General features: G+C 36.7%; 1 protein-coding gene across 4 annotated transcripts in view; it reads left to right on the top strand.

The window, feature by feature from the left end:
- Nucleotides 1–14,739, top strand: part of DENND6A (DENN domain containing 6A) — a 53,312-nt gene extending 38,573 nt beyond the window's left edge. For all 4 annotated transcript variants that reach the window (XM_066244872.1, XM_066244871.1, XM_066244873.1 and 1 more), the window contains 9 exons: nucleotides 3,082–3,176; nucleotides 8,117–8,182; nucleotides 8,277–8,341; nucleotides 8,913–9,002; nucleotides 10,522–10,575; nucleotides 10,678–10,787; nucleotides 10,974–11,076; nucleotides 12,285–12,359; nucleotides 13,090–14,739. In XM_066244872.1, coding sequence (XP_066100969.1) covers nucleotides 3,082–3,176; nucleotides 8,117–8,182; nucleotides 8,277–8,341; nucleotides 8,913–9,002; nucleotides 10,522–10,575; nucleotides 10,678–10,787; nucleotides 10,974–11,076; nucleotides 12,285–12,359; nucleotides 13,090–13,221 — 790 coding nt within the window. In that variant the 3' untranslated portion in view covers nucleotides 13,222–14,739. The remainder of the gene's footprint in view (nucleotides 1–3,081; nucleotides 3,177–8,116; nucleotides 8,183–8,276; nucleotides 8,342–8,912; nucleotides 9,003–10,521; nucleotides 10,576–10,677; nucleotides 10,788–10,973; nucleotides 11,077–12,284; nucleotides 12,360–13,089) is intronic.
- The last annotated feature ends 2,208 nt before the right edge of the window (nucleotides 14,740–16,947 follow it).

Here is a 16,947-nt window from a genome sequence, read left to right as displayed (position 1 = left end):
GGGTTAATGACTGCTTGGCATCAGAAGAAGACCCTTCAGATTCTACAACCATTTCCTCATGCATCTTATCAAAATACACTTGATCACCATGTTCACTTTCTTCATCCTTAGAAGAAATAAAACCATTGAAAACTGGAACCGGGAGTGCCTCAGAGTGTGGGATAGGTCATACTGCTGAAGGAATATTAGGATATGTGATCATATGCCGTTTTTTCTTGCCGATGCCCTTTGTATGGATCAGACAGAAATAATAGTCACTGCTGGTGTGGTCCTTAGGTTCACGCCAAACCATGGGAATACCAAAAGGCATTCCTTTGCGTTTTCCTTTTGTCCAGTCACGAAGCATTTCCTCACAATTATGACACAATTATGAGGAGCCCAATTCTTGTCTTGATTGCCAAGGGGAACTTGAAAATAGGCAATATATGCACATGTCACAAATGATGAAATATTGCGCCTTTGACATTGAAGTGTGTAACAGCCACATATATAACAGAAGGTGTCAGGACTATTCTTACATTTACGCCTACTCGAGGAAGCCATGATTCAATCTTAAAATAAGAGGGTGTTTTTATCAGATAATAAAATTTTACATTTAAAACCAACTACAATTATGTAAAAGTGATGTTTGTAAAACATTAATTGCCTTGTGGTTATGTTCAATCCAAGAGTTGTTGCCCTTTAACCCCAATTTAAAAACCAATGCATGCCATTAACTGTAACAAAAAAATTAAAATTGCATAAAAATAGAGCATACATCAAAAAACGGATTTTAGATTTGGAATTAGCAATGCAGAAATATATAGAAACAGTTCTAAAATCTCATGCAACAGAAAATGAAAAAAAAATGTTGTCATTAATAGCCACCCAACTGTACTTTCAGTTATATCTTCTTTTCATACTTTAGAACTCTATGGCATCAGTAATCTCTTCTTGCTCTGTAACTTCTTTTTCCTTCTTCCTCTTCGTTGAATTAGCATATAAACAGGGTGATTCTTCCTAGTCTGTAAAAGGGGAAAAATTATCTTACCCTTTCACTTTTAGTTCCTGCTCTGTTACTCACCTTTTCATAGTTAAGTTTCTAGAATAACAAAAATCTCCATTTACTGTCTCCATTCTTAGTTTCCTGGTTGCTTTTCAGTCCATTGCTGGTTATTTCTTCATCTCCACTGAAGTTATTCTTGCCAAAGTCAAGACTCATCTCAGTGCCTGACCCAGTGGGTGCATTATTGCCTCATTTTTTCTTTCTTGTAATATTTAAGCTGTTGACCTTGAAAATATTTTGACCCTTGATACCACTCTTATCTGGCTGTCTGATGGTGCATCTCACTCTCCTGTGCAGACTTCTTTCGGTGCCAACCCTGTCGATGTTGGTGTTCTCCAGTGTTATCTTCTGGGTTCTAATTTCAGACTGATGATTCTTTCAGTATAATTTTATTGTACACACAGCTTCTGTTAACACCTGTGTCCTGATGACTAAGGTTTATCTTCCTAGCCAAGATCTTTATAAGGTCCAGACCTATATATCTAGTTTTTATTTATTTTTTAAACCACATTGCTACCTGGACAGACATCTTTTTTTTAAATTTAATGTAGACAAATTTAATAGGGTGACATTGGTCAACTAGAGTACATAGATTTAGAGAAGACATCCCCATATCATTTGGACAGTTGATTGTGTTGTATACCCATCACCTAAAGTCAAATCATCCTTTGTCACCTTATATTTGTCGCTCTTTATGCCCCTCCTCCCACCCCCCCTGTCTTCCCCTTTCCTCTCCTCCTGGTAACCACTGCACTCTTATCTTTGTCCATAGTCTCAATTTTATATCCCACCTATGGAATCATACAGTTCTTAGCTTTTTCTGATTTACTTATTTCACTCAGTATAGTGTTATCAAGGTCCATCCATTTTGTTGTAAATGATCCGATGTCATCATTTCTTATGGCTGAGTAGTATTCCACAGTATATATGTACCACATCTTCTTTATCTAGTCCTCTATTGGAGGGCATTTTGGCTGTTTCCATGTCTTGGCCATTGGAACAGTGCTGCGATGAATATGGGGGTGCATGTGGACAGACATCTTAATGGCAAAACATGTTTAAACAATTCTTTTTTTGTTTCCTCTTTTTCTTCCCTAATCCCTGGCCTCTTACTATTTTCATGAATGGTACTGCTTTTTTCTTAGTTATCAAAACCTAATTTGTCATAAATTTCTAATTTGTCTTGGTATGGTACACATCAGGTTTTACCAAATTCTGTCAATTCAACACTCTAAAATAGCTCTTAGAACATTTGTAATTTTCTCTCCAAAGCTCTCTTTCCAATCCCACTGTCCCTTTTTCATATTTGCTGTTGCTTTTTCCCAAATCTCTTCCCATTCTTGTAGGGTATCTTCTAAATCTTTCCCAGGGAAACCTTTCTAATAAGTACATTTTTATTCATATGCCATTCCTCCACTCAGCTCTGTAGACCCTTTAATTTGCCTATAAGATAATATCTAAACTTCTTGACATATTAACTTGGGACTCAATGATCTGGCCAGCATCTTCCCAACTACTTTTTTTTCTGACTATTTATTGTTTCTACTTTGTGCTCTAGGAACGCTAAATAAACTATTTGTAGTTCTACAAACAGACCATGATCTCACTTTAGTGCCTTGCACATACTATTTATTCTCCTGCATACCTTTATCACCCTTATCCACTTGGCAAAGAACTCCTACTCATGTTTCATATCTTTGTGCAAATGTCATTTCTTTGATGAGGCCATCCTTAAATCCCCTGCTAGATGTAGTGTTTCCTTTGTAATTACTGTACATTTTATACCACGTTCACTATCTCATAATTATGCATCATGATTCAGTATATATACCCTTTAAACTGTGTGCTTTTAGAAAGACTCTTTTTTTCTTTATATGCCTGGTTCTAAACATGGTGTCTGACATGTAGTATATATCTAATACATTGAATGAAGGAAAATATTATCTGTTTATTCACTCTAAAGAAATTGTAAACTATTCTTCACCGATGGAGCATTCATTTTTTTCTCCTTTTGTTTTTGTTTTGTTTTTATGTAGGCCCTCAGTGATATTAGGAGTAACCAATCCTTTTTTTGCGAAAACACTTCAGCACTGGCCACACATTATTCGAATAGGAGACCTTAAACCAGCAGGTAAAGTATAGGCTTGATGTTTTGCTTTTTAGTGTGTAATATAGCTGAGCAGGTTTATTTCTTCCCCTTTGTTTTCATTTTTTGGTTACTTTTTAATTATGTTGACAACCTTTAATTAAGTTATTTATTTATAGTTATCATTTTTAGAGAGAGACAGAAGAGACAGACAGATAGACATCAATTTGTTATTCTACTTATTCATTCCATCATTGGTTGATTCTTATATGTGCCCTGATCAGGATTGAACCCGCAACCTCAGCATGTCGGGACCATGCTCTAATCAACTGAGCTACCTGGCCAGGGCCTGATGGCAGCCTTCTTGAGGCAACCTGAATGAGGGCTTTTGGAAAGGAGCATAACTTCTCACTAAAATATACAGGTGTAACACATCATTGTTCCTACCAAAATATGTACTTATATTTCATGTTTATAACAAATAATATCAAAATGAAACGTCAAAAATTTGAGCTACTTTTTATATATTAATAACTCAGTTAAAAGGATTTCCAACACTGCTTGAAAAACCTTGTAGAAGCTTGAATTGTTGAACTTGGCATAAAATTCTCAGGTAGGTTTCAAAACAAGTGTTATATATTCCTGTGGTACTGATATTAAGTCAAATGTTTGTGCTCTCTTTGAGAAAAATAAGATATATATACCTTACTTTTGGTAGCTTTTTTAAATTTCAGTGGGAGGAGGGGAGATAGTGAGATAAGAGTCCCACATGCGCCCCGATGGGGATCCACCCAGCAACCCAAGCTGTCCTCAGTGCTGGGGCTGATGCTTGAACCAATCAAGTTACTGGCTGCAGGAGGAGAAGAAGGACAGAAGAAAGAGAGGGAACTGGAGAGAGCAGATGGTCGCTTCTCTTGTATGCTCTGACCAAAAATTGAACCCAGGATGTCCATATACCGGTCTGATGCTTTATCTGCTGAGCCAATTGGCCAGGGCTGGCTCTTTTTTTTTTTTTTTTAACAAGAGAACATCCACTTTTATTTATTTATTTTCAATAAGTTTAAATCTTTAAGGAGTACAGCATTACATGGATTCTGTGTTCAATGGACTTAGCAAGAAAATTACTTATGAATTTGGCATAAACCATGCCACTGTTCTATGAGCACTACTTACCTCTCCCTAGATCACTCGGTTTGCTGCCAGGAGTCACTATGTTGTTCTTTCCTTGTACACATAAGCACACCTCTTGCCTAGGTAGAATTCAGTTTCATTTCAAGCATAAACACCTTTAAGTTGAAGAAGTTTTAAGTTTCTCTGGTTTTAGAAAGCCCACTTATAGCTGGCAATAATGGCCTTAGATCACAAACTTCTAGACCAGTGGTCAGCAAACTCATTAGTCAACAGAGCCAAATATCGACAGTACAACGATTGAAATTTCTTTTGAGAGCCAAATTTTTTTTTTTTAATTTTTTTTTTTCTGTATTTTTCTGAAGCCGGAAACGGGGAGAGACAGACAGACTCCCTCATGTGCCCGACCGGGATCCACCCGGCACGCCCACCAGGGGGCAATGCTCTGCCCCTCCGGGGCGTCGCTCTATTGCGACCAGAGCCACTCCAGCACCTGGGGCAGAGGCCGAGGAGCCATCCCCAGCGCCTGGGCCATCTTTGCTCCAATGGAGCCTCGCTGTGGGAGGGGAAGAGAGAGACAGAGAGGAAGGAGAGGGGGAGGGGCGGAGAAGCAGATGGGCGCCTCCCCTGTGTGCCCTGGCCGGAACTGAACCTGGGACTCCTGCACGCCAGGCCGACACTTCACCACTGAGCCAACCGGCCAGGGCCTTGAGAGCCAAATTTTTTAAACTTAAACTATATAGGTAGGTACATTCCTTATCGAGGTAGCATCCGCACGTGGTATTTTGTGGAAGAGCCACACTCAAGGGGCCAAAGAGCTGCATGTGGCTTGTGAGCCGCAGTTTGCCGACCAGGGTTCTAGACACATTTGTTGTTTTAGAAGTCCTATGTCCAGCAGGCCTCCACAGGCTACAAGACGGTAGGTAGGAAGAGCCATGGTAGCTGTGTACCTCTGACATTCACGGACATTATTAATTTTCCATTGAAATAGTTGAGACTTGAGATACTGAAAATACTTTAAAATAGCTTTAAGTTGTGATACTTCTAAGACTTTTGGTATATACAGGCATATTTAAAACATTATTTAATATTATTATTTTATAAGATATTCTTCTAGCACATACAAAAATCTAAACAGATATTAGAGTCAGGGGATAACATTTTAAGTCATATTATTTACAAATATTAGACTCAATTTTATACTGAAATTCTTAGATGACTTGACTTGACTTACCTATATGGTGAAAGGGTTCCCACTAATTTATTTAACATCTTATCATCTCATGGATTTTAAAAAGAAAGAAAACGATGTTTTTTTTCTTGTGATGAGAACTCTTGGGAATCTCTTTTAAGAACTTTTAAATATGCCACGTGGCAGTGCTAACTATAGTCATCATGTTGTTCATTAGAGCCTTAGTACTTACTTATCTTATGACCGAAAGTTTGTACCTTTTGACCACCTGTATCCAATTCCCCCAACCTTCACCCCTTGCCTCTGGGAACCATAAAGATGTATTTAATTTTTGATAAGTCTAGCTAATAATTTTTTTCTTTTGTGGATTACCTCCCTACCCCCCTCATTGATTGGAAGAAAGATAGGGAGGGTGGGGGAGAGAGGGGAAGAAAGGGAAAGAGGAGCATCAACTTGTTCAACTTAGGTATTCCATTTAGTTGTGTACTCACTGATTGCTTCTCCTATGTGCCCTGACTGGGGATCAAACCAGCGACCTCAGTGGGGATGATGTGTTATGCACTGAATCACTGGCCAGGGCTGGATTGGCCTTTGGATACTGTATCTAAGGATTTATTGCCTAACCAAAGGTCACAAAGAATTTCTCCTATGTTTTCTTCTAAAAATTGTATTGTGTTAGCACTTACATTTAGGTCTGTGAACCACTTTGAGTTATTTTTTGTTATGATATGGGTTAAGGGTTTAAAATCATCTTTTTTTGTATAGTGAAACCCAGTTATCCTGGCACCGTTTATGAAAAGACTATCCTTTCTCCACTGACTTACATTGGTACCTCTGTGGAAAATCAGTTGGCCATAAACATAAGGGTTTATTTTTGTACTCTTGTTTTTGTTGCATTAATTAGCCTATATGTCTTATCTTTACAGCAATGCAATGTCTTCATTATTGTAGTTTTATAATAAGTTTTGAAATCTGAAATTATAGCCTGATTTGTGGTGGTGCAGTGGATTAAGTGACAACTAGGAATGCTGAGGTCACCTGTTCGAATCCCTGGGCTTGCCTGGTTAAGGCACATATGAGAAGCAACTACTATGAGTTGATGCTTCCCATTTCTCTTTTCCCTCCCCCTCCCCCTCCCCCTCCCCCTCTCCCTCCCCCTTCCCCCTCCCCCTCCCCCTCCCCCTCCACCAAGGGAAGGAAAGGAAAGGAAGGAAAAAAGAAAGAAAGCCTATTATATTTTGTGCCTGTTATATTTTGTGTGTGTGTGACACTTTGTGTTTATCTTGAGGTATTTTTCTGCCAGTGAGAAGGTAGGTTTAGATTGTAGCTTTTCTAGACCTCAGGACTAGAACTACTGCATATGCTTCAAGATTTGTTCACAGCAGCCCTGCTCAGGAATCTTGTCCCATCTGAGCATCCACTATCACCACCTGGTGGCAGTATAAGTTTCTACAATGCAAAAGCAGAATTTTGGGCGATGTCAAAAAATACCTTTGAATGCTATCTGCATTTTAATATAGAAATTGCTTTGAATTCCGTTTCTTCTTCTTCTTCTTCTTTTTTTTTTTTCAAAACAGAGAGGGACTGATGGGAGCAGACAGGAAGGGAGAGAGATGAGAAGCATCAATTCTTTGGTGCGCTACCTTAGCTGTTCATTAATTACTTTCTCATATGTGCCTTGACGGGGGGGCATGGGCTTCAGTAGAACGAGTGACCCCTTGCTCAAGCCAGCGACCTTGGGCTCAAGCCAGCAACCATGGGGTCATGTTCATGACCCCATGCTTAAGCCAGCAACCCCGTACTCAAGCTGGTGAGCCTAGGCTCAAGCCAGATGAGCCTGGGCTCAAGTCAATGACCTCAGTTTTGAACTATGTCATAGTCTGACACTCTTTCCACTTCACCACGGCCTGGTCAGGCAATCCCATTTACTTTTTTTTTTTTTTTTAGTGAGAGGAAGGGAGGTAGAGACAGTCTCTTGCATGCACCCCCACCAGGATTCACCCGGCAAGCCCACTAGAGGGTGATGCTCCTTTGTAACCTGTGGAGCCATCCTCAGCACCAGGGCCAACTCACTCAAGGCAATTGAGCCATGGCTGCGGGAGGAGAAGAGAGAGAGAAAGGGGAGGGGTAGGGAAGCAGATGGTCGCTTTTCCTGTGTGCCCTGACCGAGAATTGAACCCTGGACATCCACACGCTGGGCTGATACTCTACTGCTGAGCCATCTGATCAGGCTCCATTTACTCTTAAAGGGCATTTTCTTTATATTAATACATACATTTTTAATTTTATGTATTTGGCACAAATATTTATCATTATAAGCTGAGTGACAAAAGGGGATATTTTAAGTAATGATAGATATTAATAAAAGATCAAGTACCCTTTTCATATCATTTACATAAGTTGTTTCTGTAATGCTGTAATAATCCAGTATTCCTTTTATCCAGTTTTAAAGTACCAGTAATAAACACTTAATTACTGGTTTATTACCAGTAATTAATAACATTAATTGATGTTAGGAATTAATAACATTAATTGATGTTAGGAAGAATACATTAGCTATAATATTCCTAAGTAATTAATTTAGTAGATTATTAATCTTATAAAATTTCAGGTTTGTGATGTGAAATTTGAATAATTCTAAGAATCTTTTTGATACTTCCTTCAGGTGAAATTCCTAAGCAGGTTAAAGTGAAAAAATTGAAGAACCTAAAGACTCTGGATTCTAAACCTGGTATTGACTTTGATTAATTTTATAATATATGCATATATGAATACTTGGTAAAAATAAAAAGCTTACTCTTTACTTTGTTTTCTTTATTTCTTAGGAGTTTATACTTCTTATAAGCCATATCTAAATAGAGATGAAGAGATCATAAAACAATTACAGAAGGTAATTATTTGCTCATGTTACTAATTTAAATTTTCTTAGTCAGATATGAAATACCAGTTCAGGAATATGTGCTTTATGTTTAAGAATGTGAAATGAGGTCTCTCTTTTGAACCAATGCTTCATAAAATCAAGAAACTACTGAAGCAGCAATTGTGGGCCTAAAATAGGGAGCTGCAGCTACAAACCAGTGTCAGTCTTCCTGAAGACTTGCAAGTTACAGTGAAAAGTAGACTCTTCCATGCGGTGGCTTAGCATCTAACAATAAGGGATAGTTAGAAATTTTTTTGGGAAATGTAAATAGTATTAATATTGCAGATATGAAATAAAGAGAGATTTCATTGTGAACTGATATTTTTAAGTATGAAATTAATGTTTTATGTTTTTCTCTTAAGAATTTTTTTCGCAGTATATTGCATAATGAATTTCAAATTAAATTACTTCAGGGTAAAGTTCTAGGGTTTGTTTTATATCAGGTAATATATATTTAAGTAGCAGTTGAAATTCTATAAATATCCATTGTTATACATTCCCTAATACTAGAATATAGGTTCTTATTATTTCCTCTTTTAAGGGTGTACAACAGAAACGTCCTTCTGAGGCTCAAAGCGTTATTCTGCGACGCTATTTCTTGGAATTAACCCAAAGCTTCATCATTCCATTAGTAAGTTAACATACACATTTTCTTACTTTAGTGATTTGTTGAAGGGTATATGAATGTTTTTCCATCCACCAGAACCTTATCTTAAGGTGTGTGTTTTGTTACTGATGTATTTAGTGTTTAAAAATGGAGCCCTTGCAAGAGACCAGGACTCGTTATTCTGTATTAACTGTGTAACTTTGGGAAGTCACTTTCTCTCTCTTACCCTCAATGTCTTTATCTGTAAAATATGGCTGATTCTACTTTTCCTAAATAGTTTTCAGGGTTGTTGTGAATATCTTGCATGAGATAATTACAATAAAATGTTATATACTTATTGCATTTTGTACCTTACTAGGTTATCCTGTAACTTCTTTTTCTGATGTTATTTTCTTGAGCACAGTTTGATATGCTATCCATGATGATAGGGATCTTATTTGCTCATTATATTTTCCTCAGCCCGGTATTTGGTAGCACTTAGTAAATATTATTGGAATAAATAACTGAATTATAACAGTTATTCCATGAAATTCAGTGAAAATTATTAAAATACAAAGTGAAGCGTCATGGTATCAGGCAGTGCCATGATGTAGTCCTTGTTTAGAGACTGGATCAGAGAGAGAGTCCAGGTAGTTATTAATGTAAAGTAATCTATCTGTGAATACTATATGGGGTAACCTGGAGATTTTTGTGGTTGTATTTTGGGAAGAAATATTCTTTCTTGGTCCATGGATGTCAATTTTACTCATTTCATTTAAATTTGTTTAAGAAAATGAACTTTCTATGGTGCTTAAGAGCATGGGCTGAGGTCAAGTAGACTAAATTCAAGTTTAAACTAACCTGACCTTGGTCAGGTTACTTATCCTTTTGAAGCAGTAGGTTCCCAACAATACTTGCCAAATAGGATGGTTGCCAGGATTTAAAAATGCTATACATTTAAAATGTTGAGTATATTCTCTGGAACGTCATAATTCAATAAGGTTAATTATTATCATTAAAAATGTGTGCTCCCACCTGACCAGGTGATGGCGCAGTGGATAGAGCGTCGGACTGGGACGTGGAGGACCCAGGTTTGAAACCCCGAGGTCGCCAGCTTGAGCGGGTTCATCTGGTTTGAGCAAGGCTCACCAGCTTGAGCCCAAGGTCGCTGGCTTGAGCAAGGGGTCATTCAGTCTGCTGTAGCCCCCCAGTCAACGTACATATGAAAAAGCAATCAATGAACAATGAAGAATTGATGCTTCTCTCCCTTCCTGTCTGTCTGTCTGTCCCTATCTATCCCTCTCTCTGTCTCTGTCACAAAAAAACAAACGAACAAACAAAAAAAACTGTACTCCTTGGATTGTCTAAGGTTTAGTTACATTTTTTTATTGGAAGTCTGACTTCTTAATTCAGTCTGAATTTAGCTTTATGATTGTGGGGAGTGATGGTGTTGTTGACATCCATTGAAAGACCATATAATGAAAAACTTGGAAACCCATTGCTTTTAAGGGAAGACTCCCTGGGTAAAACACCTAACTTGATTAATTTTTTGTCTTGGTTTTAGGAAAGATATGTGGCAAGTTTGATGCCTTTGCAGAAAAGTATTTCTCCATGGAAGGTATAAATATATTAAGTTAAATTCCTTTATGAGTCTCTATCTGTAACTTATGTGATCATATCTGTTTCTAATTTTTAAATACAGTATGTCCTTTTTTTCTAGAGTCCACCTCAATTAAGACAATTTCTTCCAGAAGAATTTATGAAAACCCTTGAGAAAACAGGACCTCAATTGACCTCAAGAATAAAAGGCGACTGGATTGGGCTTTACCGGTTAGCCTTCTTTTTTTTACTCATCTGTAAAGCTTTATTTAAAACAACAAACTGGATTTAAACTTATATTCTTTTATTCAGAATTATTTTGTTTTACGTTGTTCTTCAAGCCAACGGTAGGAAATGTATTGAGGAGAGGAAGTAAGTCATAATCATACTTTGCTTTTTTAAAATATATTTTTATAGGCATTTTCTAAAATCTCCAAATTTTGATGGTTGGTTCAAGACCCGGCGAAAGGAAATGACCCAGAAATTGGAGGCACTCCATCTGGAAGCTCTTTGTGATGAGGTTAGAGAACAGCATGTTTATGTGATATAAACAACAGTTGGGAAAAAAATAAAGTTATCTTTAGAGGCTGGAAGGGTATCTATATCTTCTATTTTATAAATAGTAATAGCTCACTTTTCTAGATCATGTGCTATATGCCAAGGACTGTGTAGGTGCTCTATATGGATAGTATCTTTTAATTTTCACAACAATTCGTTGATGTAGGTATGTTATGATCTGCATTATGGGATACCTGAAGATTGTATGTTAAGTGACTTGCTTCAGATCACATAACTGCTAAGTAAGGAGCCTGCAGTGAGCTAGAGCCAACTTGCATTGAATCATAAGAGCTGACTGTATATCTCTTCCCTGCTTTGCATTCAGTGATCTCAGGTCAGTAGTTTGAAACCAGCTACAGTGAGAGTATTACACCACAGAAATTAGAAAGTAGAGACTTTCTCTGGTTGTTAGATATCTTCCAGCATACCACTGCATAGTCAGGATTTAAATTCAAGCAGTCTAACTCTAGATTTTTTCCAGCGTGCCTCATTAACCTTTTCCATTTACTGTTAATAGTTTTTTCCTGTATTTGGGCTAACTTTATATTCTTTGTTACCAGACTATTTAAAATTGAGTGAAAATATATAAAAAGGATAGTCTCATTTTCATTTGTATTTAGCTTGAGGTGGGCTAACCTCAGTGTTAACTTTGTAATCATAAACTCACAGTGTTTGTGATTTTTAAGAGAAGGAATATGATGAAGACAACCACAAATAAGTCCAAGAAGAGCTTATTTGAAGATTCAGAGTTTACATCTTGTATCATATGTTCCCAGTTATCTTCATTTGTTAGTCAGTGCTCCTTATAAAATAACTCAGTGGGGGTAGTGGTTAGTGTTGTACTTTGAGTTGCAGTTTTGTTTTTCATGATTGATCTAAAAGGGCTACCTCAGAAAGGAAGTTCTTACATTTAATTTTACTGCCAGATACTTGACAATTGTTCTGACTAATGTTGAAAATTATCTAAGTAACATTGTTAGAATATCATGTACAGAATTATTTCTGTACTGTCATGCTATATTTGGGTTAAATACCCTATTCTCTTTTTCCTTACTGTCCTTCTCAGTGGTTTTATCTATTGAAATTATTTGAAAAAATAATAAATAAATAAATAATGTTTGAAAATGGTTTTGAGTACTTAACTGATTTGGAATTTGATTTTTTTTCTAGGACTTACTTCTCTGGACCCAGAAACACACAGAAGTAGAAACAGTAGACCTTGTATTGAAGTTAAAAAGTAAATTGGTATGTAGCCAAAGCAAGCCAAAGATCTGTGACAGTATTTTCTTCACATCTGATGTGATAGTCCATGATGTAACCTTTGTAAATGAGAGGACTTGAGATTGGTCAGTTGATGGTAGATCTGCGTGGAAAATAGTCACTCAAGCAGATCATAATGATGCCTTATTATTTTTTAAATATTTACCTGGAGTCTAATGAGCTCTACAAAATCATTGTCACTTATATTTAATACCACCATGGTATCGGTTAAGTATTATCAATTTACACAGAAGTCTTTTACTGAGCTCAAAGTTTCAAATCATTAGACCTTTAAAAATGCTTAATTAGCTTGACCAGGAGGTGGCACAGTGGATAGAGTGTCGGACTGGGATGCGGAGGACCCAGGTTCGAGACCCCGAGGTCACCAGCTTGAGCGCGGGCTCTTATGGTTTGAGCAAAGCTCACCAGCTTGGACCCGAGGTCGCTGGCTTGAGCAAGGGGTTATTCAGTCTGCTGTAGCCCCACAGTCAAGGCACATATGAGAAATCAATCAATGAACAACTAAGATGTCGCAATGAAAAACTAATGATTGATGCTTCTCATCTCTCTTTGTTCCTGTTTGTTCCTTTCTATCCCTCTTTCTGACTTTCTCTCTGTCTCTGTAAAAAAATAAATAAATAATGCTTATTTAGAAATACAGTGTATTAATAGACTCAGAGAATAAGTTAAATGCTTCTAAATGTTTCTTGTGTAGTTGCAGGCTGATCGAGAGCATTTACCTTTGAAACCCGAAACTATGGAAAAGTTACGGACACACATAGACACAATTATCTTAGCACTGCCAGAGGACCTACAAGGCATACTGCTCAAAACGGGCATGACATGATATTTGCCAGGATTTTCCAGCCAAAAAGGACTGTGGTGCATCATGAAGCATACTGACATTTCAACTGGACGCACAAAGGAGATCTCCTGGAGTGGAAAATAGCCGTAAATGCTAGCTAGCTCCAGGGTGGAAAGACTATACTGACTTTTTTAGTGCATTATTTTTAAAAATGGTTATCTGTGGTGGTTCCACTTTAATATTGAAACACAGAAAGGCATTTTTATATTTTTAATCATGTTCTAAAGTGCTCTTATGAGAGACCTGTGGGGGCCATCAGTATAAGTGATTCCAAACTGCAGTGCTGGCATTGCAGATATTTTTTTAAATTGGTGCTTTTTTGCCCAATCATGTTAAAACTCAGGGGGATATAAAAATAACATTCACACTGGCTGTCTTCTTGAGAAGGAAAAGGATGAACTGACTGTAGTTAGAAGTAATTATTGCTCTTGTAGTGCCTTCCGTTTTCCTACATATTTCACGAAGCCCAGCTGCTGGTCTTGAAACTTTTTCTTGATTATGATATGTAATATATGAGGCATACTTTTGCGTAATAGTTGCTTAAAAACAGTATGTTTCTTGTCTCCCATCATGTTTATTAGCAGTGGCATGGTATTTTTTTTTTCAATTGTCATGTAGGTTGCATTTCATTATTTTCAATACCATTTTCAAATTTAATCTTACCAGTTTTTCCAAAGGCAAGAAGGCATCTAATATTAATTATGGAAGAGTTAATTTCTTCTTACCCTTTACTAATTCATTTCTGTTTAAGTTAATTAGCTTGGATGTTTTTCAAAGACATTTTAATTATAAACTTCATCAGCTATTTTTAAAACTGAACTATTCTTATTTTAAAAGCATTCATAAACCTTTTATGTGATAATCATTTCAGTGGTTGTAAGATTTATTTTGAGCATTATTTGTTTGGTTGAGTTTTTTCTTCCCAAATTAATGTTTCTCAGAACACTTTCTCTACTGTTGTTTGACATGGGAACTTTTGCCTGAATCACTGTTGTAGCTAGTTTTTTGTTGTTATTTGTTTCTGTTTTGTTTATACTACCTTGCCAAAAATAGAAAATTGTGGCTTGGTTTACTCTACCAAAGTTGTTTGGTTTGTGTTTGAAAAGGAGTGTCCTACAGAAGCCACTATTTAAAACAGGCACACATGACATAGCACATATGTAAATAGCTGCATCTTGAATTACCCTCTCAGTAACCAAATTTAGTTGTATGTGTTTGTAAAAGAAATGGTTTCAGAAGCTATCCTTTTCTGTTAATATAACTTTTAAGGGCACTTCCGACCCTGAAAAGGCTCCTTGTATTTGACGAGATCGGGCGCGTTCAGGGTGGTATGGCTGTAGACTGCTCCTTGTATTTGTAACTGTGGTCTTACACCCAAATGTGCCCCTTTCTCATGGATACATTCTCTTATAGCATACCTCAAAGTCAGAGAGAGAATTTGGCATTTGAGAGAAATTATTTGCTTCAGATCACATGAGTTATTTTGTGAAACAACAGTTATCCTTATGGAAAAGGGGCAATTACTTTTAAATTGCTGAAATATCTCATACCTTTCTGGGCAACCTTATTTAGATATAAATGGTCATATTATTTTTCAAAAGGTGTATTTTAATAATCTTACAATTTATATGTAGTTTGTGACTATAATTTTAAAGTATTATAGCAAGAATATTTTAAATTATGCCACTATAGGATGTATCATTTCAAGTTTATTTTACATAGCTAAAGAGTATCAAAGGATGCCAGTTAGCATAATGATTATCTTTATGTTTACTGTATTCAACTAAAACCTGACAAATGTTGAAAACTCTATCATACTTAACCTGGTTTATCTATTAATTTCAAATTACTTGTAAAAATGATTTAAAATTGCATTGGGAACCTGAGAGAGACTGAGTGGTAATTTAAGTTTTCTGTGTGATTTTCAGAGTTGTCTACCCCCCCCTTTTTTCCAGGAGACATTGTTAGGATCTAAAGTCTGCCATTTTATGTTTATCTCCACCAGCATCAGAAGAAATCACTGCTTTCAGGGTGTTGTATAATGCCTAGTGCCTTCTGTTTTCAGTGAAAAGGGTTTTGTGAAGGCATTGATGGTCATTACTGAAAACTGAATTAAAGGCCTTTGATTTTAAAACACTTGAATATCTTGTCTTATTTCTGTTAAGTTGGAATGCTTTAAAAAACACAGTAGGCCCTGGCTAGTTGGCTCAGTTGATTGAGCATTGGCCCAGCATTTTTATTTTGTTAGAGCATCCCAAATTTAATCCCCAGTCAGGGCACGTAGAAGTGACCATCTGCTTCTCTTCCCCTCCCTCTTCCCCTTCTCTCCCTCTCCCCTTTGTCTCCCTCTTCCCTTTGTCTCCTTCTTCCCATTGTCTCCCTCTTCCCCTTCTCTCCCTCTTCCCTTCTTACAGCCAATGGCTCGATTGGTTCAAGCCTTGGCCTCAGGTGCTGAGGATAGCGCAGTTGATTCAAGCATTAGCCCCAGATGAGGGTTACCAGGTGACTCTTGGTTGGGCATATGCAGGAGTCTGTCTCTCTATCTGCCCTCCTCTCACTTAAAAAAAAAAAAAAAAGGCACAGTAAATGAAACTTGTGCATTATGAGAGTCCTTTTACTTCCTAACTTTTTTTTTAATTCAAATGAAAACTTTCTTTTGTTTACTACACTATGAATAGGTGACTAGTCTGGTTTAATAACAGACTGATCAACTAAGTGATCTCATATTCTTTGTAGCAATGTATTGATTATGAAAATGTCCTGATGAAAATGTTTTAGCTTAATAACTAGGTATTCTTAGACTGTCCTTTGCTTGTTACCTTTTCTCTTTAACTTTAAATCTCAAATTACTTTTATTCTTTTTCCTTCCTAAAAGTAGCTAGTATATAATACTGGTTTTGGGGTTTTATTAATTAATAATAAACTATATTGGATATTGCTCCTTTTTTAAGTTATAGGGTAATATCCTTCAGAGAATAATGTAAAATAATTCAGTGTATTTAAAAGAGATGCCATTAGGCCCTGGCCAGCTTCTCAGTTGGTTTGAATATTGTCCAGATACACCAAGGTTTCAGGTTTTATCTCTGGTCAAGGCCAATACAGGAATCAACCAGTGAGTACATAGATAAATGGAACAACAAATTGATGTTTCTCTTTTTCCCTTTCTCTTTAAAATCAATAAATAAAAAAGATATACCATTAAAAACTGTCCTTTTGTTTGCATTTGCTCATAACTTAATTCGTTTTTATACACCTGGATTATGCTAACCTTCAAATATTCTCTAAAAACAGATAGTTGAAGACAAAAAGGTCTAATTATGGATAAATGTTATTTAAATAACAAAATATATTAATGACTAAATCATGTGATATGCTATCCCTTTTATGTATCTAAGATATAATACTTATATGCCACCTACAACTTGTTTGAATTGTATTTACAAGTAGAAATGAGCATTTGCTGATAAAACAGCATATAGAATATTTTTCTCTTTTTTTTTATAAATAAATTTTTATTTTAATGGGGTGACATCAATAAATCAGGGTACATATATTCAAAGAAAACATGTCCAGGTTATCTTGTCATTCAATTCTGTTGCATACCCATCACCCAAAGAGAGATTGTCCTCCGTCACCTTCTATCTAGTTTTCTTTGTAACCCTCCCCCCTCCCCCTCTCCCTCCTTCCCTCCCCCCGCCCCCCCCCCCC

This window comes from Saccopteryx bilineata, chromosome 10 (assembly GCF_036850765.1).
Source record: "Saccopteryx bilineata isolate mSacBil1 chromosome 10, mSacBil1_pri_phased_curated, whole genome shotgun sequence".
Classification (NCBI taxonomy): domain Eukaryota; kingdom Metazoa; phylum Chordata; class Mammalia; order Chiroptera; family Emballonuridae; genus Saccopteryx; species Saccopteryx bilineata.
This window is presented reverse-complemented; position numbering and strand designations above follow the sequence as displayed.